Raw genomic sequence first — 23,006 nt, 5'->3', positions numbered from 1 at the left:
TTATCCCACATTGTAACATCACATTCTAATAAAGTATGTACATTAAATATGGTAATCTACATTTTTTAGAATAAACAGATTTGAATAAGACTTATTCCAAAATTAGTATATTAAATATTTCAGCTTCAATATTTAAGAAGGTATCATTGATCAATTATTTTTACGTGCTTTAGAATGAGCCAAAGAAAAACATCTCTAGGTAAATACAATTTTTCGGAGCAAAATGAAATTAGGTTTAACTGAATTATGGTCCTTAGTTATTATAAATTGGCTATATACATATATGATAATTGATACAACAATTAAAATAATAACAAGGGAGTATTCAGTTTCTCTCTAGGATCAATATAAATTAAGTACTGCTTTATTTGTTGTGCTGTATTATGGAACTTCATAGTATCCAAGCCTACAGCTGCTGATTTATGTTATGAAGGCATATTTTAAAGAAGGACATTGATTTTTTCCCCCAGTTATAATACATTTCTTTGTTTCCAATGGAATTTCCCAGTAATTGGACTTAAAATTGCATTCTTTACTTTTTTCTCCATTCAGTATAGTTTCTTTTCAAATAAAATGATGCATGCAGTTTTTGCAGATAATGCTAGATAAAACTATTTTGTACCCAAAGCAATAAATAGCGGATTCATCATTCTGATCATTGTATTTTAGAAATGCTCCCCAGGTTGAAATTTTTCCCTGTGGCTTTTAGATTAAATCTTTACCTTTTTGAATTATGAGTCTTTAGAAATGGTTTAAGTCAATAAAATAAAAAAGCAGATGTTTAATGGTATTTAGATGAGTTTAAAAAATGTCTTCAGGCGTTGCGAAATGTTTCCTTAGCTTTCAGCTTCAAAAGCTGACTTGGTTTTATTCTATTACTACCTACTGTTTACAAATAATGTGTAATTTTCAGATAATATTTTTTAAAAATCAAAACTAGGATACATTACTAAACTGCTTTGATTTTCTATTTATGAATATAAATATGAGATTGACAAAACTGTCAATGTACATTAGAATGGCTTGGTTTTTACAAAATGAAAAAACAAACCAAAAGCTGTTTCTCACAGCAATTCTTTAATAAAATTTTACATTTATATATTGATAGTAAAGCTAATCTCAAGTTTTATGTTTTTATTCTAAGTGTCCTTCATCTTAAATAAAAACATGCTGGGTTTGATTTGAAAGAATACCCTGCAGGCATGTTTGACTTAGGTTGTGATTTATTATAAATTTGTAAGAAACTGCATTTTGGATTATGAATGTTATATTTGCTATGATAAGATCTTTCTCTTTGTACTTTCAGCTTCAAAGTCAAATAGTTGTATGTCAGTGTTTATAATTGTGCGTACAGGTAAAACACTGTTAATGGTGGTCATTGGTACCAGAGTTTCCATCGCTAAACAATGTGGTCATAAAGCGCATCACGTGATCACATTGCTTAATGATGGCATTGCCCCATTGCCATCGTTCAGCAAAAATCAGAGGTCATTAAGGAAGACCCAGGCAGTTTACATACAGGCCAACAGAGAGCTAACATGTGGTATACGGCATGCATACACCAGGGCCAGGAGTGACTGCTGCTGGGTGGGGGAGGGTGTGCGAGATTCCTACAAGGTACAAGGACTAGCTGCTGCCAGGCATTGACTTACCACAGTGACTTGTAACCTTTCCTGCCGGCTTCCCAATTGACTTTGCTTGTGGAAAGCTGGCAGGGGAATTCACAAATGACAATCATGTGACGATGGGATACCTCAACTGTTGGGTGAGCTTTTTGCCAAGAACCCATGATCACAATTCCTTGATCCCGGGGGTGCAGTGATGGTTATACATTTTCTCTTTTCAATGCCATTGTAACTTTTGACTGGCTGCTGAACACACAAATTGAGGAATACCTGTACACACCCACAAAATAAAATTATTTATTGTTTTAAGTTTCTGCTTCTGTATTTATTTCTGTGACTAAAATATTCATTGTAAGGAAATCTATAATACAATAACAATAACAAAGTTTGTTATAATTTACATGGAGATTTTCAAATAATTGTCTTTTTTCTAGTCATGTGAATTATTGCATTATCTGAATAAATGTGAGGAGATTAGAATGAGGCACAGATCACTTCTGATGGTAGATAACTTCTGATGATCCCCAAGGTCTGCTGACAGAAATGTATCCTCACTGCTTTCCTGTCCAAAATACACTCTTGAGGAACTGATAAAGGGATAGAATTGGTGTAGCAAAAAGGTGTAGCATTTATGCAACATCCAGGAACACCCTTACATTGCTGACAGTTTGATCTTGCTGATATCCAAACATAAGAAATCCAAAAAATCAAGCTTTTATTTCCTTTCTGAGCTGCACCCATTCTAAAATAATTCATTTAAGATGATGATAATGATTGTTCAGTAGTGACTGACTCTTGGCGATTCTATGGGCCCTGCCTCTCCACATCTTCTGATCTTGAAGATATACATTGGTTTTTTCAAATTATTTCTCTTTCTGCTAACTTGCCATGATTGCATGTTGTATCAGCATCTAGAAGGGTAGCACAGGATTAAGATAGATAGGTAGCTCTTATTGAAGAGACATGGAGAAAAATTTTAAAGTTTCAAATCTTTAGAATTACTGTAATCATGTTAATAACTTATCATAAATAAAAGAAAAAATAGTTCATACTTAAGACTGTATCTACTGTTTCCACCAATAGCTTCTGCAGAACAGAAACTACTGGTGGAAACATATTCTGAGATTACAATGGAAAGTACGAGGAAGATAAACAAGAATATATCTTGTGTGACTATAATCTTGGGATTTCTGCATTTGGCAAGAATGAAGCTCAAATCTATTACTTTCTTAAAAAGGAATATAAATATTTAGACATATCTTAAATATTTAAAATATTTCATTCATTACATGTTTGCTGCAAGTGAATTAGTGGAAATGTTCGGAAGGCAACAAATCAACTACTCAAATATAAAGTAGCCATATAATCTGCTAAATTTCCTGTTAAACTCTATCATTTGTTTATACATTTTATTCTAAATATGGAAGGTGAAATCCTTGCAAACCAACTAGTTATTTTTAATATTAAACCTTAAAATCTAATGAATTTTTTTACTTTAAAAAAACTAACAGTAATTTATGGAGCATCCTATAAATTTGTATGTTGTTTTAAGATGGCAGTGCATCAGAATTCAAAAGCCACAGTGAGCAGAAATTCAACTAGAAGGCCTATAAATGATAGTAAAGATAGATTTTTGATTCTCAATGACACAACCATTAATTTGTTTGTTTTTATATTGGTGCATTTGAATATTTTGGAACCGAATTAACATTGATCTTAATTTAGTGGATCTTGATGTGAAAAGTTGATACAATTTAAGAAGATCCTGAGTTAAGAATTTTCTTTCCATTTTAGAGAACAGGATACAGTGCATTACATAACATAAAACAATACTAATAAAACTTAACATACGTAAAATGTATTCTAAAAATGATATTCTTTTTTTCTGATAGAAATAGCTCAGCTAACTAACTATGACAGTGGAGCAGCAGCCACTCCAGAAACGGATGAACCGGTCAGTGTAAATCTCTTGTTCTCTTGTGCTTTTACTATTAAATAAATAGTTTCTGCTTTGGCTGAATTCTCCCAAGATGCAAATGATATTTTTAAGTTATGGGAACAATGAATTAGCTCATCCATAATGATAAGCAACATATGTCATTGCTAAGTGAAAAACAAGCTATATTTTAGTTTAGTGTTATTTGGGAAATAGCTGGTTTTTATATTCAGCTGTCATACAAAAGTAAATAAGGCAAGAATATGGATCTGAATCAGCATCTGTGTGTTCCTTAAACAATGGAAAAATTCTTGTCGTCCTATCCATGCTGCCACTTTAACATGCACTGCAAGGAACAGACATAAAAACTCTAATGCTGTAAGACAAAAAATAAGTTTAGAGTTAACATTAAGTATTAGATGTTAATAATGATACTGTATCTCTCATCTAAAACTGATTATAATGATTTTGTTATGGTTACTCTTGATGATGCTTTGTAAGTAATATCTAAAACACAGTATGCAAATAATTAAAATATAATGGAAATCTAATTGATAAAATAATGGCTTCTAATATATTGCTGGGTGTTACCGAAAAGACAGTATTTATTTGATGAGTGGCACTTAATCTGAAAATCTGCTAACTATAATGGATTGGTTAAATGTACAGAGAAGATCTGCAGTGATGCTTTTGATCAGAAGGGAAAGAGATGCTTCACTATATATAGGGTTTTCATAGAGATCTGCCAATAGTTAGAGAAGCTAATTGTTTTTTTTTTTAATTCCAAGATGATTCCTTCATCAAATACAGCATAATTTCAAGACAAGGCAACATTTGACTTAAGGAGTTGCCAACAAGTGTTCATTCACGCTTTGAAGTTTTTCTGAAACTCTGTACAGCCCTAGTGTTACTGTCTGGTGTAACTAATTTTCCTCTATTTGTTTTGAAGAATTCTAACGCATCACTTAAACTTAAGAGGAAGCCTCGTGAAAATGATTTTGAAACAATTAAGCTGATTAGCAATGGAGCATATGGGTGAGTAAAAATAAATAAAATTCTCTGGGTTTTGTTTGTCACAATTTTATGTACCTTGGTATATTTTTCTGAGTGCGCACAAAAATTGTGTTTCTTTTGGAAGAGTGCTAAAAATATTGCTGTGGAAAAATATCAGAAGAAATGTACTGAAGCCTTCATGCTGTTTAAAATGAAATGCATTTGTCATTTTTGTCTCATGAAAATAGATGACTCTAGGGAGAGGGAAAGAGGGAATAGGTGGCCACAGTAGCTTCATAGCATTCTTCAGTGATCCTGAAGAAAAAATCCCAGGTTGACAGAATGAAGTAATTGAGAGGTGAGCTAGTGGCTGTGTGAAGCACTGAATAGTATGTGGCTGACATATAGTCATAAATCTGAAGGGGGTACTCTGCTTCATACTTCAACTGTCATGAAAGTATAGGAGAAATGAGAAAGAAGCTTGGTGGAATAGAGAATGGAAGAGAGAGGAATTTTCTGGTACAGCTCACAAGTCAGAGAGTAGGAATTGGGAGAAATGAAGAGAGACATTATTTTAAGGGATTCGTTGAGAATGAAAACATTTCTGGAATAGGAATTGACAGCAGAAATATGAGTTGTTTGATTGTGGTGGCAAAGAAATATGTTTTGTGTGTCAATCATTAAAAATAAGTACATCCTGAGAGCTTCTGATTAAGCTATATTCTTCCCATGCTTTTCCATCAGGTCCTAGGGTGTATAGAAATATTACAAAAACAATAACCAATGTTAGCACCTATGCCAGTGATGGCTAACCTTTTTGCCATCGTGTGCCAAAAGTGGGGGAGTGCAGGGGGGGAGGTCGCACTCACATGTGCCCACACCCATAATTCAGTGCACCCCGCTCCCCCAACGCAGGCATGCGTGACACCCCTGTACTCCCCCCGCTTTTGGCACACGATGGCATGGTGGGCCCAGTAGGCCCGTTTTTTGCCCTCCCCAGGCTCCAGAGGCTTACTTGGAGCCTGGGGAGGATGAAAATAGCCTTCCCCATCCCCCCGGAGGCCCTCTGTGGCCGGAAATGGCCTGTTTGCCGACTTCCGGTGGGACTGGAAGGCCTATTCTTCGCTCTCCGCAGCCTCCAGAGCCTTTCTAGGAGCCTGGGGAGGGTGAAAATGCCCTTCCCCCCCCAGGGCCTTCCAGAGGCCGGAAATAGCCTTCCAGTGGGCCCGGAAGGCCCGAAAATCAGCTGAGCTAGGGCAACACTCACGTGCCCACTGATATGGCTCTGCGTGCCGTGTTCGCCATCACGGACCTATGCTATAACATTTGTTAGGCACCAAGAATTAAGAAAGATGTGGACTTACCGTATTTTTCGGAGTATAAGACGTTCCGGAGTATAAGATGCACATTAGTTTTTAGGAAGGAAAACAAGAAAAAAAAATTCTGCCTCTGCCTCCAAGCATCCATTAGTATTCATCCGGCTAGCGTCCTAACAGCAAAAAGCCTGGTCAACTTCAGCACATTATCACAGCCTGATTCAGCAAGTGCAGCTGTTTGGTGGTTGGATTGGCCTCCCGGAATACTGCCAATCAGCTGTTCCAGGCTGTTGGTATTGCCACAGCCTATCGCTGCCCCTGCGCATCACATTTTTGGCCTCAGTGCGTCACGTTTTTGGCCGGTTCCAGGCAGTGGGGATGGCCAAAAATGCACTGCACGGAGGCCAAAAACACGACATGCAGAGGCGGTGATCGGCAGTGATGTGCTGTGGCTATTCCCACAGCCTGGAACAGGTCTAAAATGGAGTGTGCGGAGGCCAAAAACACTACGCGCGGAGGCCAAAAACGGCTGAAGAATGGGGGCCAGTGGGTGGGCGGGGTTTCGGCAATATTCGGTGTATAAGAAGCACCACAATTTTCATCCACTTTTAGGGAGGGTTGCGTCTTATACTCCGAAAAGTACTGTACTTCTGAGTAATAGTCTTTATTGTTGCTCACCTCTAAACAAATCTTATCAAACTAAAGCAACTATTTACATCACTGAGATATACTCTGGGAATCGCTAGAGAGAATCACTCTCTTTCTCCTGACCAAAACCTTCCATGCTTTGCTGCCTCTTTGCTCTCTGCCTCTTTGCTCTTTGTAGCCTCCTCCTCCTGGGAATCCAAACTACCCTTCACCACAGATTTGCAGAATGACACTCTTCTATAACTTCCAGCAGATGTCAAAATTGCAACCCCTAAGAAACACTTTGATCATGACATTGAAATTTCTACTTTATAGCTTTCAATGTTGCCAGCAAGTGCAATGCTTTGCTCAGTCACATAGAAGCACAGTGTCTGATACTTCCCTAGTGATTATATCCTCCCCCTGTAACATTGGTTTGGTACTTTCTGGTCCTTCAGCTGCACAAACTGATCCTTCCGTCCCCCTAGCATAGACCTTGGTTTTGCTTTAACAAGATTTGATTAACATTGGCTTATAAGCAGTTTATTGCTGCCTCTGCTACAGAACTCCACGTTCCAAGGACCAGAGCATGAAAATGTATGGACAGGATTCTGTGGGTGTGACTTGCAGTGTTTTTGTCATGTATGTTACTTGCATGAAAACAATCTGGCATTATCTTTACTGCAAATGAACTGTTTTTAGTACCATTGATGAAAAAGTTAACTGGTGGAAATAAGTAATGACTATTGTCCCTCCTGTGACAAAGAATGGGGGTTTATCAGATCAAATAAAAGAGACTTTAAGAATTGACACAGCAAGCAACTCTTTGTAAGGAAGGGAGTCAAAGGGACAAGCAGTCAGAGAGTTGCAATTAGTTTAGTTTAGTTTATTGAATTTATATACCTCCCTACTCCCGAAGGACTCAGGGCGGTGAACAGCCAAAAGATAAAATACATGTAATACAAATGTTAAAAAAATCATTAAAATACGATTAAATAATTTGGCCCAGAAACAAAATTTACAAACCCCAATTTTTATACAACAAATTTAAAATTTAAAAAAATTAAAAAACAGTTTAAAAAAGAGGTTAGGCCAGGCCGGCCTGCTGGAATAGGATTGTTTTGAGGGCATGGCGGAAAGCGTGCAGATCATTGATCCTCCATATCTCTGGGAGGAGCTCGTTCCAGATGGCAGGTGCTCCCACAGAGAAGGCTCTCCCCCTGGGGGGCCGCCTGTCGACACTGTTTGACCGATGGCACCCTAAGAAGCCCCTCTCTGTGGGAGCGTACTGGTTGTTGAGAGGCTACTGGTGGCAGAAGGCGGTCTCGTAGATACCCCGGTCCTAGGCCATGGAGCGCTCTAAATGTGGTAACCAAAACTTTGAAGCGCACCCGGAAGACCACCGGGAGCCAGTGCAGCTCGCGAGGAGGGGGGGGGTCACATGGAAACGCCACATTGCTCCCATAACCATCTGCGCGGCTGCATTCTGGACCAGCTGGAGCCTCCAGGTGCTCCTCAAGGGGAGCCCTATGTAGAGAGCATTGCAGTAGTCCAGGCGGGAAGTGACGAGGGCATGAGTGACCGTATTTAACGAATCCCGATCCAGAAAGAAACAAACGGCATAGAAACTATTTTGCACTGCTGGAATTTAGAAACAGCTATTAAGACTTCACAGAAGAATCAAGCTGGACATTTTCAGAGGAAAGAATGAAGACAGCAGAAGAGAAGAAAAGATCTCAGAAGGACAGAGGAGATGCAGCTGTATCCTGACAGAAGATGAAACAGTCGTGGTGGTAAATAACACTACAAGGAATGAAAATAAATGTTTGTCAGTTTGACAATTGGCTTATAAAGTGCTCTGCCTGCCCAAAGTAAGGATTAGGGACTGAATAAACTTTGAGTCATACTAAATATATAATAATAAGTTATCCCTTCTAATCCACACGGGGAATAATACTGCAGAGGACTGTGAATATTTATGAAGGAAGCACAAAACTCTGGAAACTTAGGTGGTGATGTCATCCATCCTTCCTCTTGGAAGAGAAGTCTTAAATGATGTCACTCCACTGCGTTAGTCAGAAGCCATTTAGAATACTGTATCCAGTTTTGGGCATCATCATTTAAAGAGGACCTTGAAAAACTGAAATGGGTTCAGAGACAGGCTACTAAAATTGTGAAGAGATATACACAGTGAAAGGAACTTAGCAAAGACAACCCTAGATTTACAATTCCACTTGGGACCAGAACTTCCATCACTAAGCAATGTGATCATCATGTGACCATGTCCAATTTATGACCTTTTGATGTAGTCATTAAGTGACCCACGTGGTCTTTAAGTGAGTCCAGCTTCTCCCTTGAGTTTTCTTGACAAATGGTGATCATATGACCCTGGGACACTGCTACATCTTAGAAATATGCTTTGTTTTCAAAGAATTGAAATTGCAAGATGCAATTTGAATTCTTGATGTACTGACGTAATTATAATTTGATTGATATAATGGAGATTAAAGGGATTTAATACCTTGACTGAAGTATAGGATATAATTTGTTCAAAAAGACTAAAATCACTTAGAAAAACTACTCAATACTGTATATTAAAATGCTCAGAAATCCAAATGAATAAACCTGGTAATACTATATATAATATCTAAGTTAAAGTAGACGGAAAAACAAATAAAATCAGTATAATAGCTTTTATTGCATGGCCAATCTAACAAGAAGAAACATAATGAGTTCCAAAAGTAAACCGGAGATTTTTTAGACAGGCATGAAATAATAATAATGATGAAGAACTTGCATTACCCCCACATCTTTTGGGAGAGGAACTCTGCCAATCATCATTGTTTACGAAATGTCTTATCTTTTTTTACAGACTATGGGGAAAGGCACAATACATCAGATATTCCTGACAGAATATAACTGATAGAGAAAAGTTAATTTAAGAAGTTGAAGTAGCATTAAAATTAGATGGAAGTGACAATGTAAATGCTGGATTGAGAATACTCAAACGTGCATTTTGTAGTTCAGAAACAATGGATTTTAATAAACTCAGAGCAATGATAAATATGGTTGCCCTAATAGAAGAATGGATTTGAAATGTGTGATTGTTTTCCTCCAAGAAAGAAAATGGTATTGAGTGGCATAAGATGTACCTGGACCCTTTATTTGTCTTTTTTTAAAAAAAAATTAATAGCTTAGATTAATAATTGGAGAATTTTTTATCAGACTTGCAGAAGACACAAAATTGGATGGAATAGCTAATATCCTGAAAGAATGAAACACAAATCAAAAGTTAAGAGTACTAAGCAGAGTCATTCATTTTGAAAACAGAAAGCTAATTTACAAGTACGGGATAAAGATTCTTGGGAAAAAGTTGGAATAGTAGATGATTACTACTTCCCAGAGTAGTGTTATATAACAGCGGTCTCCAATCTTTTTGATTTGGTAGCCCAGGGGGCAGAGGAGATGGTTCTGTGCAAGCAACAGGCACATGCATGAGCATGCTTAGCCCTATTTGAGTAAGTGGCAGGCTTGAGCGCGAGTGCCTTCTGTCACACAAATGGAGCTGCATGCGTGTTCACCCACCATTTGCGTGGCCCTATTCTGAATCCTGGTAGTGGGCTGAGGCCCAGGGGTTGGGGAAGAACAGGAGTGGGTTATTCATTTTTCCAAGAGCCCACATGAGAAACCGGGGCTGTTGTGGAGAGCTGCTGATGCACCACTACTACCCTTGACCACCCCTTACTGCCACGCCCCCCTCACCACCATTGTTGCTACCATTTCCAGCTGGACAGGGATTATCAAAGCGCCAGATGTGACTCATAGGCCATAAAATGCCCAATCTATATAAGACAGACTGCTATGTAAATTTCTTAAATAAATAAATGAATATGAGACAGCAGTGTGCTGTGGTTGCAAAAACTATATTTTCAATTTTATGGTATATTAAGAAATATAGTTCCCAAGACATAAGATGTAAATGTCTTGTATAGTGAGGCTTGGTAGTACAGTGGTCTAAAGCACCCTGTTATTAAGACCAGCTGCCTGCAATTACTGCAGGTTCGAATCTCGCCTGGCTCAAGGTTGACTCAGCCTTCCATCCTTTCTAAGGTAGGTAAATTGAGGACCCAGTTGTGGGGGCAATAAGCTGACTTTGTATAAATATACAAAAGGATGAAGGCTATTGCTTAGCGCATTGTAAGCCGCCCTGAGTCTCCGGAGAAGGGCGGCATATAAATCAAATTAAAAAAAATGTACCAAATAACACTAAGTGCAAATACATTAAAATGAAAAAACCAATAATCAGAAGTCTTCTCTCTAAATAGCTAATATCATGGGAGGCAGATTGACTTTCTAGTGTGAGGTTGTTCCAAAGTGTAGGTACACTAATAGAAGAAAAGTGACTTTGGGCCTCTGAAATGAGCAGCATGAATAATCCTGAAGAAGAGGAGGAAGATCCACAACCAAGGCAATAATCAGAAAAATAAAAACTGAGTCCAGAGCAGAATTGTAATGTAATAAAGTGTCTCATACATGATCATCCCTAGTTTTCATGACGGTAAAAAAAAAAAAGGGGGGGGGAGTTATTCGGAATTGCAAGTTTCTATTATTGTAATCTTATAATAAATGTAGTATACACCACTCATGCTGTCCTAGTCTGATTTGCTTTGAAAGGCTGACACATTCATAGGTACTGTATCAAGTTGGTTCAACTATTCTGTGGTGAAGAATTGTGGAATCCCAGAAAAGGATAAAGACAAATAGTTTCCTCTTACGGAGCTTTTAAATACTGCTAACTGTTTAGAGGAAAGGCTGCTGATTCCCACCCACCCCTCATATTTCTACTATTTAATGTATTTGAAATGTTTCCTGAAGGTGCTTCATAAAAATATATATCTTGAAACTTAAGCTGTAAATACTTACGCAAACATCAAATTTTGAAGAGATAAATATGGCTTTATGGCAATGAGAACATGGTGTTCTCTAAAATACATTATGAGGCAATACAAACACTGGATATGTGATTTGAGCTTTTGATTAAGTTAGTATCATTGTAATTGGAATTTTAATCGATTGTAATAATATTGGCTTGCCAACATTGAATTATGGTATGTTCAAAGGCATATCAACTTCAGTTTTTGAGTTTTCACTTGTTTGCTTTCTTTTCTTTTTCCTGTGTACTTTCTCTAGTCTGAAAATTAAGTAAAGTAACACTAGTGTATTAATTGTGATACTACATTTTTTTAAAATTTGATTTATATGCCACCCTTCTCCGGGGACTCAGGGCGGCTTACAATGCGTTAAGCAATAGCCTTCATACTTTTGTATATTTATACAAAGTCAGCTTATTGCCCCCACAAACTGGGTCCTCAATTTACCTACCTTAGAAAGGATGGAAGGCTGAGTCAACCTTGAGCCTGGTGAGATTCGAACTTACAGTAATTGCAGACAGCCGGTGTTAATCACAATGCTATCAGTCTGCTGAACCACCAGGCCCCATGCTACCCATATAGCATGTGTAGGGAGGAATCTGGTTTTTTTTACTTCTTATGCTAAATCCTGAATATAATAACAATGTTACCTATGAAATTAATGCCATTTTCAACCTAGTTGATAATCAATGTGTTAATTTTAATTTATTATTTAATTATTACTTAAATTATTAATTTATTTATTCTTAATTTATTAATGCAGAACTGGCCAGGGGTGGTTTTGAGTGTTACAGTGATTATCTCAGTTACGAATTTTATGATGGTTTTAATAGGTTTTTATATTGTTTTTACTATTTTATTATTTGGTTGGTTTATATTGTTTTATTTATTTATAAGGTGCCTAAAGCATATATATGACATAGGCAGCTGTATAAATTGGAATAATAAATAAGCGATTTATTTCTTATTTATGTTTACAATCTTTCAACTTTCCTTTGAAACTGAACATTTCTAGGTACAATAACATTTTATCTAACTGTTTATTATTACAATTGTAATATTGTGCCATATCTTTTTTTATGAAAAATTTAATGAAATGAAACTTCGGGATAATTATCAAAACATTATGGATGCTTCTTTTCTGTAGTTGAATAGATAAAATGATAAATTGGGATGGCAAGCTGCATTAAAAAAATAAATTCTATTACTTCTCAAATGTTAAACTTGTCCTACCAGATTGCACACCTATTTAGTATTACAGATTTTTAAATTGTAATTGATTTAATAATTCCCCATTACTTTTCTTTCCAAGTGCTGTTTACCTAGTGCGTCATAAAGAAACAAGACAGAGATTTGCAATGAAAAAGATTAACAAACAGAATCTCATTCTTCGAAACCAGATTCAGCAGGCGTTTGTTGAGCGTGATATCCTGACATTTGCAGAAAACCCATTTGTAGTCAGCATGTACTGTTCCTTTGAAACTAAACGCCATTTATGCATGGTCATGGAGTATGTGGAAGGTACAGTCTTTGTTTTACATCATGTGTCAAGTGCAATGTATTATAATATTGAGAAACCATAAATGAATATTGAAAATTAGAAATGTCAAATGTTTTGTCTCTTGACTTAAAAGATGATTCTCCTCCATATGTCATAGTATTTGTAGAGCAATAACAGGGCTGGAAAAGGGAGACATAGCATCAAGTCTCTGTATGATCACAAGATTATCTAACATCATTTTGTCTGTCATAATCTCTCTTTAATTTATCTCACGGGTTATTGAGAAAGAAATAAGAGTGGGAAGGCAAGACTCCAGCCAAACTAGTCCTGGTTGGTACAAAATTACCCCCAAGTCGTGATGCACATTTGTAAAGCAAAATGCTTTCTTCTCTATAGTATAATCAGCAAATTAGTGTACAATGTTTTAAAATTTTAATCTGAACTAAAAAAAAAGAATTTCTACATGCCCACATGGAAGTTTATTTTGCTTTTTGTTTGCTAATAAGGAAATTTTGTTTTTAATACTGCCATATGTTTGCTAGTAGGAATGTTGTGGTTGATTTCCCTGTGTGGAATAAAATATAGCAATATGCATTATGTTTTAGGTGGAGACTGTGCTACTTTGATGAAAAATATGGGCCCTTTGCCTGTAGATATGGCCAGGATGTATTTTGCTGAGACTGTTTTAGCACTTGAATATCTCCACAACTATGGAATAGTACACAGAGATTTGAAACCTGATAAGTATGTATGTAGCATGTAATTAACAGAAAATACTTACAGAAAAACTAGGAGTGTATAATACAAAGCAAGAAGCAAATGTTTATCTTATTCTTGTTATATAAATTCAGAATTCACAATGTTATTGCAATATTTTTTAATTATATAAAGGATGATTTATGAAATACATTTATAATTATGATGAATATTAGTACATATACTCAAGATATTTAGGTTCATAATGTGTTCATTGATAAATATTTTATAATTTCCATTTTCAAAATTTGAATTGAGTATACCAATGCATTATAAATTAGGTGTTATGAAGTTTGATATTTAAGAGTGAATAATTTAAATGGACTTTCTTTTAAAAATCTGACACAGTTTACAGATTGATAACTTTATTTTTTTAAAGTGTCAAAGTCTCCTTCCATTATCCCTTTACTATCTTGTGATTTGATGGATCTCACTAAGCTAGTAGCACTTTGTTTTCAAAATTAAACATACACTATGAAACATACACATTTCAAGTGTCATAGTAATTCTAACATTCTTGTAGATAGGATGTGATTATAATAAAGACTTAATATTAAGTGGTGATTTGAAAAACACTTTTCTGTTACAACAGTAATGAAGTTGCTAATAATTACTTATTGTTATTCTCTTTTGCAGTTTACTAGTAACATCCATGGGACATATAAAGTTAACGGATTTTGGGCTGTCTAAGGTTGGGCTCATGAGTATGACTACCAATCTTTATGAGGGTCATATTGAGAAGGATGCTAGAGAATTTTTGGATAAACAGGTAAGCAATGTTTGTTTTCTTTCCAAAAGTTTAGCAAATTAGTTTTAATTTCTATAATAGTATTGCAAATTCCTATAGAAGAGTTTTCTTTATTTTTGCACTGCAGATTGTTTCAGATTTGGTTTTTCACCACTATGGTCTATTAGTAAGATGAATGGTCTAATTGAAGGCAAGTGAGGTTGTGAAAGAGACAAATTGAACGTTGTTTTTATAAAGAATTCAGAGTCTCAGCAGAGTACTTGTGGAACTCATGATGCATTGTACAATCAAGGATGCTAAAAATCCTAGCTATGGCCCATTTCCCTTTAAGCATGCCTCATTACCATTTACCCACAATCTGTTCACTCTTAAGACTTACTTAAGGTAAAACTGTTCAAGTTTTCAATTTAAAATAAGAATAATCCAAACATAATCTGTATAAATATATGTATAATATATTATTATTTCAAGTTGGCAGACAGTATCTGTGAAATATTCTTTTACTCACAAGTTAAATTGGAAAATTTTATTAGAAAAATGTGAAATCTTAACATGTTTTCTTAAAATTAAAAAAGGAAAAGAAAACTTGAAATTATTTAATGTGATAGACATTAAAGTTTACAGTTTTCTTTTTTACTGTTTCCTTATTTAGGTTTGTGGTACACCAGAATATATCGCTCCAGAAGTGATTCTAAGGCAAGGTTATGGCAAGCCAGTGGACTGGTGGTCCATGGGAATTATCCTTTATGAGTTTCTTGTTGGGTGTGTGCCATTCTTTGGAGATACACCAGAAGAGCTATTTGGACAAGTTATCAGTGGTAATTATCACAAGACAGAAGTGATTTTCCTTATATCATTATACACTTTTCTTTAGCGATGGCTACCTGTGATGGGAAGTGCAGCTGGAGGATGGGGTAGGGGAATTGTGGCACTGTGGCTTCAGGGAGGACGCAGCACATTCCAATTAGGGACCCAAACCAGAAGCCTGCATAGCCTTGAACTGGATGGGGAAGTAGGAAAAAGTTCAGAGTAGCCACACTTTAAAATCTTCCAAAAGATATCTATTAAGTTAGATGATTATGCCTATAGTCTGGCAAGATTCTACTAGGCATAGGCAAATAAAAAACTGAAATCAATTAGATTTCAACATGTCATCTTTGGGTTTGAGTGTGACTGTGACACTCCCCTGACCAGTTTTAATTCCTCAATCAGGGTTTTATTATTTATGAAAGCCTATAATACTGTATTAGTTATCTATAACTATTGGATGGGGAGGAACAGGCTCAAGCTCAACCCTTCCAAGACTGAGTGGCTGTGGTTCCCGGCATCCCGATATAGTCAGTTGACCCCATCACTGACTATCGGGGCGAGTCTTTGGCCCCCGCGGAGAGGGCGCGCAATCTGGGAATCCTCCTGGATACGCAGCTGTCCTTGGAGGAACATCTGACGGCTGTAGCCAGGGGGACCTTCTGTCAGGTTCGCCTGATTCGCCAGTTGCGGCCCTTTCTTGATCGGGATTCCCTGTGCACAGTCACTCATGTCCTTGTCACCTCTCGCCTGGACTACTGCAACGCTCTCTACATGGGGCTCCCCTTGAAGAGCACCCGGAGGCTCCAACTGGTCCAGAATGCGGCTGCGTGGGTAGTCACAGGAGCCGCATGGCGCTCCCATACAACACCTCTCCTGCGTGAGCTGCACTGGCTCCCAGTGGTCTTCCGGGTGCGCTTCAAGGTGTTGGTTATCACCTTTAAAGCGCTCCATGTATTAGGACCTGGTTATCTTCGAGACCGCCTGCTGCTACCGACGGCCTCCCATTGACCTGTGCGCTCCCACAGAGAGGGCCTTCTCGGGGTGCCATCAGCCAAACAATGTAGGCTGATGACCCCCATGGGGAGGGCCTTCTCTGTGGGGGCACCTACCCTCTGGAATCAGCTGCCCCCAGAGATAAGGAGAATCCAAGACCTCGGTGCCTTCCGCCGTGCCCTTAAAACCTTCTTTTTCCAGCAAGCCGGGCTGGCCTAACATTTTTTAAAATGTTTTTAATTGTTTGTTATTGTTTTTAATCATGGGGCCAAATTTATATATATATTTTAATTGTATTTTAATGTTTGTAGTTTATGTTTTTACTTGGCTGTTCACCGCCCTGAGTCCTCAGGGAGAAGGGCGGTATACAAATTTAACAATAAGTAAATAAATAAAATAAATAACTAATCTCCATCTCACCCATCAGGCAAGAATGATAAGTCTGTAAATTGAAACTTCAGAAAAAATAGAATAAATTCACTAAGAAATATTATTATATATTATTTCCAGAGTGCTTAATTTTTTTTATATAATTTGAATCACTTCCATGCTTTCCCATTCTGTAAAGTGTTAAAGTTTTCACTGCTGGAAGAACCTTTTCTCTTGACACACATCCCAGCTCTAAAGTCATTTGAGTAAATGTGTTTGCTTTTCAGTAATTACAATAACAACAATCACAATTACATTAACAAATACTAGTAAAGTTGTGACTATGCATTAAATACACATTTAGAACAATTTCTGTCTGCATGTTCCCAGTATAGAGCAATTGCGATAAAAGAACCAGGGAAAGGAATGGAAAAGGAAAAATAATTTGCTACAGAGCTGCCAGAGAAGAATAAGATCATAAAGCAATTAAAAGTTAAGATATCGTTAGTCATATACAGAGCAATTACATTATAGAAATGAGTGACTATATATATATTTTAAAAGGAGAGGAGAAAGCAATAAAATCAACAACTGGCGGTTTAAACAGAAAGAAACTATGTAGATTAATGATTCAAAGTACCATAGTCTAGTCAAACCTTAAATATTATCTATACTTTAAAAAGTTCACATTGACTTAATTTGCATAAAATGGAAAATGCCTAATAGCGTAATGCAATAAATTAGAAGAGGTGTAATAAAAACCTAAAACAATTGTTTCCAAAATAATAAATAATGGGGAAACGAAGAATTCAAATGCAGTTCACAGATTGTTAATGATTTCACTGGTGGCTGTTACAGTATAATGTTATTTCTGTAGCAGCTGTTCTTCTTTCATTTAAAATTCCATAACCTTTTAGATTGTAACCTGCAGGCTGAACCAAAGTATTGTTTTGCAGCTTGTGGCAAAACTAAATGCTAATTGAACCACATCTATCACAATTCTAGTTGGTGTTCTTTCATGTTTTCCAGATGCATAGAAATAGATACCTGTTGTTTTATGTTAAACAATCTATGTTTACTCATTTCCCAATATATTTTACAAAATATGCTGTTAATGTCTATTAATAAAAGGACGTGTTAATGGTAAAGGAAAAAATTGCAATTATGTTTTTAAAAAAGGTTTTTTTAAAAAAAAAATCTGGCATATTTTTAATAAAAGTGAAGGAAATATATGGTATGCCTACTGTTAATGAGTTTTTTATAAATATACTAGCTGTTCATAATACAAGTAATAAATACTGTTTCTGGTATGGTGCAAAGCTGTATGAAATGTTTAATTAGTACATGTAACAAATGTTTTAGCTTTGATCCCTGAGGGTATCAACACATATTCATATTTTTCAAACCAAATTTAAATGGCATTTTAAAAACTGAAAACCAGCAAACTTCAAAATAAGCTTTTATTTATTTACGTGCTCAAACTCTTGGGTGTATGCATAGTATATTATATTCTACAATAGTAGTACGATAAACTAGTAACATTAGACAATACAAAAGTGTTTCAAACATTTCGTGGGCTTAAAATCTATAAAGGAATAATAACTATGAACTGAAAATTAAGCTGCCTTGATTTGTCCATATAGTATGCCTACAACATTAAAAAAAAAAACAGATTTACAAATGGTATTTTTTTCCCCTCTTAGATGAGATCAACTGGCCTGAAAAGGATGAAGCACCCCCTCCAGATGCCCAAGATTTGATTGCTTTGCTTCTGAGACAAAACCCCTTGGAGAGATTAGGAACAGGTTAGAAAATTTTTATTTTACTGCATGCTGGAAGTGTTATCTCTTTGTCTGCTGTGTGTTTGGTTTTTTTGTTTCTACTTGATAAATACCTGTCTCTAAATACCTGTAGTTTAAAAACATATTTCCTGGTTCTCTTTGTTTTGCTAATTTAAACAATAACTGGCATTCAATCAAACCACACCTTCTAAATTCTTCTCATTTTCTAATCTATTCTTACTATTTATGTATTTGCTTGTTTATTTATTTGTATCTTGCCTTTATTAATTTTACAAACAGCTGAAGGCCACAAACTTATCTAATACTCCTTCTTCCTCCTATTCCCTCCCCCTGCCCCAATAGTTCAATAAATGCTGGTGCTCACTAGCTAAACAATTTGCCATCATGGTAAAGATTGTAAAGCAGGGGTGTCAAACTCACATAGTCACAGCATCATCACGTGACATATCGTGACTTTTTCCCATTTGCTAAACCGGGCGTGGTCAATGTGTGATGCATCTGGCCCGTGGGCCGCAAGTTTGACTGCCCTGTTGTAGATGATTCAGAATTTATTAATGCCTGAGAGACTTGCAGAGAAACTGTAATGGTTATCTAGATAATAGTACTTCACAACTACACTTTTAAAAAACTATCATGTTTGCCATGACAATTAGAACCTCAAAATTTTGATGGGATTTCTTCAATCATAAAATTACTCACACATGTTTTGAAGCAGTACACCAATTATTTCCCCCTCCCCCTCCTAATACTTAAAATCTTCACTACAGTTGGGGACTCAAGTTGTAGACTATTAAAAATCTCATTTTGTTTATCTGTTTGTCTATTTAAACCTTCAAATTAGCCCAAACAATGCATTATACTGCAGCAGTTTTGAATTAAAGTACCTATAATCCACTAACTTTAAAAATAGGTTAAAAAAATCCAGAACCCATTATACCTGTGGAATTGAAATTTCTACTATGTTCAGACCAGCTTTATTTGCAAAAGGTTGTGGCTGTTGCACCATCTCCACGATCATATGATTTCCAAATACTCCCTGCCACTTCCCACAAGCAAAATCAATGACAGAAATCAGAAGTCACTTCAACTCTCACTGCTTTTTCCCCCACTTGTGGTAATTCTATTTAATTTTTTAGGTAAGTATATATTGACTTATTTTGGAAGTTCTTTTTTCACTACAATTATTATTTATTTATTATATATAAGCTTCTCAGATGATTACAGAACCATCCAACATTGGGTTAAAAAATAGAAATATGTTTATCTTATAATTAAATGTTTATTTTGGTCATCTCAGACCATGCTAGCTTTCTCTCAAAGTATGATCCCGCAGGCCACAGGGAATTCTGCTAAAGATATAAAGTTGTCCTTAAAACCTAGCCTACATACCAAATTTAAAGAATTTCTACAATTTCTATCTCCCCTTCAATAAAAAGAAGACAAGCAAATCTTTCTTTTATACTTCTTTAACATAGTCTGTGTTGTATTGCATTGTATTTTATTAATTTCATAACAAAAACAAAAAAGAACACAGTATAAGCAAAGAAAGATGCAATGTAAATTAATAGGTCTTAATTTTAAAAAGTTACTGTATCACAGATTAACTTGTTCTTATAGTAAAAGTTGGATAATTTTGAGTGAAAAGAGCCTAAAGTCAGAATTAGAATTTTTAAGCAAATATTATCCCTACTGGGAAAAAAATGTAACTTGGTTTGATTGGAATGAACTCAGAAACTTAAAGGGCTCTTTCTCATAGGTAATCAGTGTAAAGCATGACACTAAAATATATTTTAGTTAAATTCTTTATGTATTAATCTCTTATAATAGATTCTGCTCTAAGTAAGGAAGATTACTCCAGATTTTTCAAATATAAAAAAGTATTTATGTTGATGTTGAAATTAGTAACTCAGAATAGATTTGATTTTACCTTTTCCACATTTTTCTGTATTTTTAAAAATCTACTGCTGTTCCATGCAGAATAAAAAGTCTTAATTCTCTTTCCATTCAGCATTTTAATTAATATGCAAGAACTATTTTTCAACAGTGTCACAATCATGATTATTTTTAAAATAATTAAAAGGTATAACAATATTTTGCATATTAGAAACATGTTTCTAATGTCATAGTCACGTATGACTCAAATAAAGTTATTGTCATATAAACTTTCATACGTTGATGTCTAACTCTTAAGAATAGCTTGAGCAATGATATTTATAGGAGCAATCAGGTTTGCAGATTTTTCTTTTCTTTTTTTCTTTTATAATTGATAATATCAGTTCAGTTTAACATTCATGCTTTCCAAGCCAAGTTACACTGCTACTGTGAGTAAATGGGCTGAAAATTCCTACAGTGTATAATCCATAATTAGTAAGTAAGTATACGGCACTTAATTTAAGTAATGATGAAACTACAGATGATTTTTCAAGAACAAAATACATTTTCATTCTTTTTCAGTAGGAAGGATTTCTTATATTTGAGGGATTGAAAATCTGTATCACTTTGTTTCTGCCTAAGCTACAGTAGCAACAACAATCATTCATTATTGACAATGCTGCTTTGGAATTCTGGGAATTGTAGTTTGCTGCAGCTGGAAGTAATGGAAGAGGAGGGAGGTGTCATTTGTTTTCAGTGGAAGATGGAATTTCTTATGCTTCAAGCTCTGTTTCATTAACCATGAATGTAGAACTGTTTGCAAATGATAAAACGTCAGTGAAAAAATATTTACTTTCTATAAATATTTAGACTACTCTGAGAAATTACTGTATACCTGAAAATCACAAATAAATAAAATTAATGTTATATACAATCCAACAGTACACTGCCAAATGCTTTTCATGCTGACAAAGATTGTTTAACCTATCAAATTTGAATATTGTGGGAAAACAAAATTTGGGCAAAAAATGCAAGCAGAACCTTTAAAAATATTTTTAAAAACAAGGAATCCAGTGTTTTAATAAGTATTTGCTTTCAGCTGATTTGCTTTCAGCTGATTTATAAATAAGCTTTCTTTTTTAATATTATGTCTTGAGTTTTGGGTCTAATATAGAATTATTGCTTAATATCTTAAAAATGCACTAATAGTTAATGGGCATATTGTACTTTCCTTGGTGTCCTTTTTCCAAATGTAAATATTTCTTATTAGTTATGAATATTAGTGGCATGATAAACCTCTAGGCCTTCTAATCATTATGTGTACATTTGGAAGGTTACACTTTTCAAATGTATAAAAAAATTATTTGTATATATAATCTGCAACAGTTTTCTCTTGCTCCCCCAGGTGGTACTTATGAAGTGAAACAACATCAGTTCTTTCAAAACTTAGATTGGAATAGTTTGCTGAGACAGAAAGCAGAATTCATTCCTCAGCTGGAATCTGAAGATGACACAAGCTACTTTGACAGTATGTCTACTTCGATAGAGATATACCAAATATCCATATATTAAGTTTTATGGCTGTAGTAGTTGATTTTGAAATGTATTTTTGTTTACATCTAGGGATTTTTGAGTAAAACTCATTTAATTAATTTTTGAGTCATGGTAATTTTTATTATTATTTTGTGTGTGTGTGTATTCTCGAAAATAAGCTCTAGCATGATTTTTACGTATGTTCCTAATGTAAGCCCTGCACCCAAAATAAGCCCTACTTAAGAACCTGAATGGTCGGCCGGCCTCCCATTCCGTCTGGTTGCTTGTGTGTTGGCGAGGCGAGGTGGTGGTGGAGCTGCCACATGCGCACTGGCTTACCTGAGGGCTTCCGCAGCCAAGCCATCCACTCCCTGACACCTGCCTCATGGTGGCAGCACCAGCAGCCATGTGCAGCAGCGACCCACGTGGCTGCCGGCCCACTTTTTCTGCTTGCGGCTGCAGCGTGTTGGTGCCTTGCAAGGCGAGGCAGGTGTTGGGGTGTGGATAGACTGGCTGCAGGGGGCTCTTAGGTAAGCCAGTGCAGGGCATGTGGGGCAGCTCCACCCCCTCCCCCTGCCTCATGGTGGCAGCACTGGTATGCCACGCAGCCTCCTGCCCCACCATGAACAAGCAGGTGGACCTCCTGTACATGGGAAAAAAATAAGACACACCCTAAAAATAAGCCCTGCTGCTTATTTTGGGGTCCAAAAGAAAATAAGACCCAGTCTTATTTTCAGGGAAACACAGTGTATGTGTGTGTGTGTGTTGTGTATACATATATATATATATATCAGTGTGTGTATATAAATAATACATGTATCTGTCTCTCTGCTCTGTCTCTCATCTCTCTCTCTCTCTCTCATCTATCTCTCATCCATCCATCCATCCATGTTATTTTATAGCTCGTTCTGAGAAGTATCATCATATGGAGACAGAAGAAGAAGAAGAGGATACAAATGATGAGGACTTTAATTTGGAGATAAGGCAGTTTTCTTCATGTTCACATCGATTTTCAAAAGTTAGTATTTAAATATTGTGCATGCAAATATACATAATACAAAAATGTAATTATAAATGATTACAAAATAATGTTGCATATAAATTTAAGGGTTCAATATGTTAATATGGGTGAACAACTCATGGCACACATGCCATTTCTCATCCTCAGTAGCCACCTGTGCCCTCACAGGACAA

General features: G+C 36.0%; 1 protein-coding gene across 1 annotated transcript in view; it reads left to right on the top strand.

Annotated features, from left to right (window-relative positions):
- MAST4 (microtubule associated serine/threonine kinase family member 4) overlaps positions 1-23,006 on the top strand; it is a 121,492-nt gene that overhangs the window by 78,098 nt on the left and 20,388 nt on the right. The window contains 9 exon segments of the mRNA XM_070938846.1: positions 3,518-3,579; positions 4,511-4,596; positions 12,741-12,949; positions 13,535-13,673; positions 14,322-14,454; positions 15,086-15,251; positions 18,309-18,410; positions 21,685-21,807; positions 22,715-22,830. Of these exon segments, the coding sequence (XP_070794947.1) occupies positions 3,518-3,579; positions 4,511-4,596; positions 12,741-12,949; positions 13,535-13,673; positions 14,322-14,454; positions 15,086-15,251; positions 18,309-18,410; positions 21,685-21,807; positions 22,715-22,830 (1,136 nt within the window).

Source organism: Pituophis catenifer, unplaced genomic scaffold, assembly GCF_029215685.1.
Source record: "Pituophis catenifer annectens isolate HBS135680 unplaced genomic scaffold, rPitCat1.0.hap2 SCAF_2, whole genome shotgun sequence".
Classification (NCBI taxonomy): Eukaryota; Metazoa; Chordata; class Lepidosauria; order Squamata; family Colubridae; genus Pituophis; species Pituophis catenifer.
Note: the sequence above shows the minus strand (reverse complement) of the source record. Positions and strands in the feature narration are given on the sequence as shown.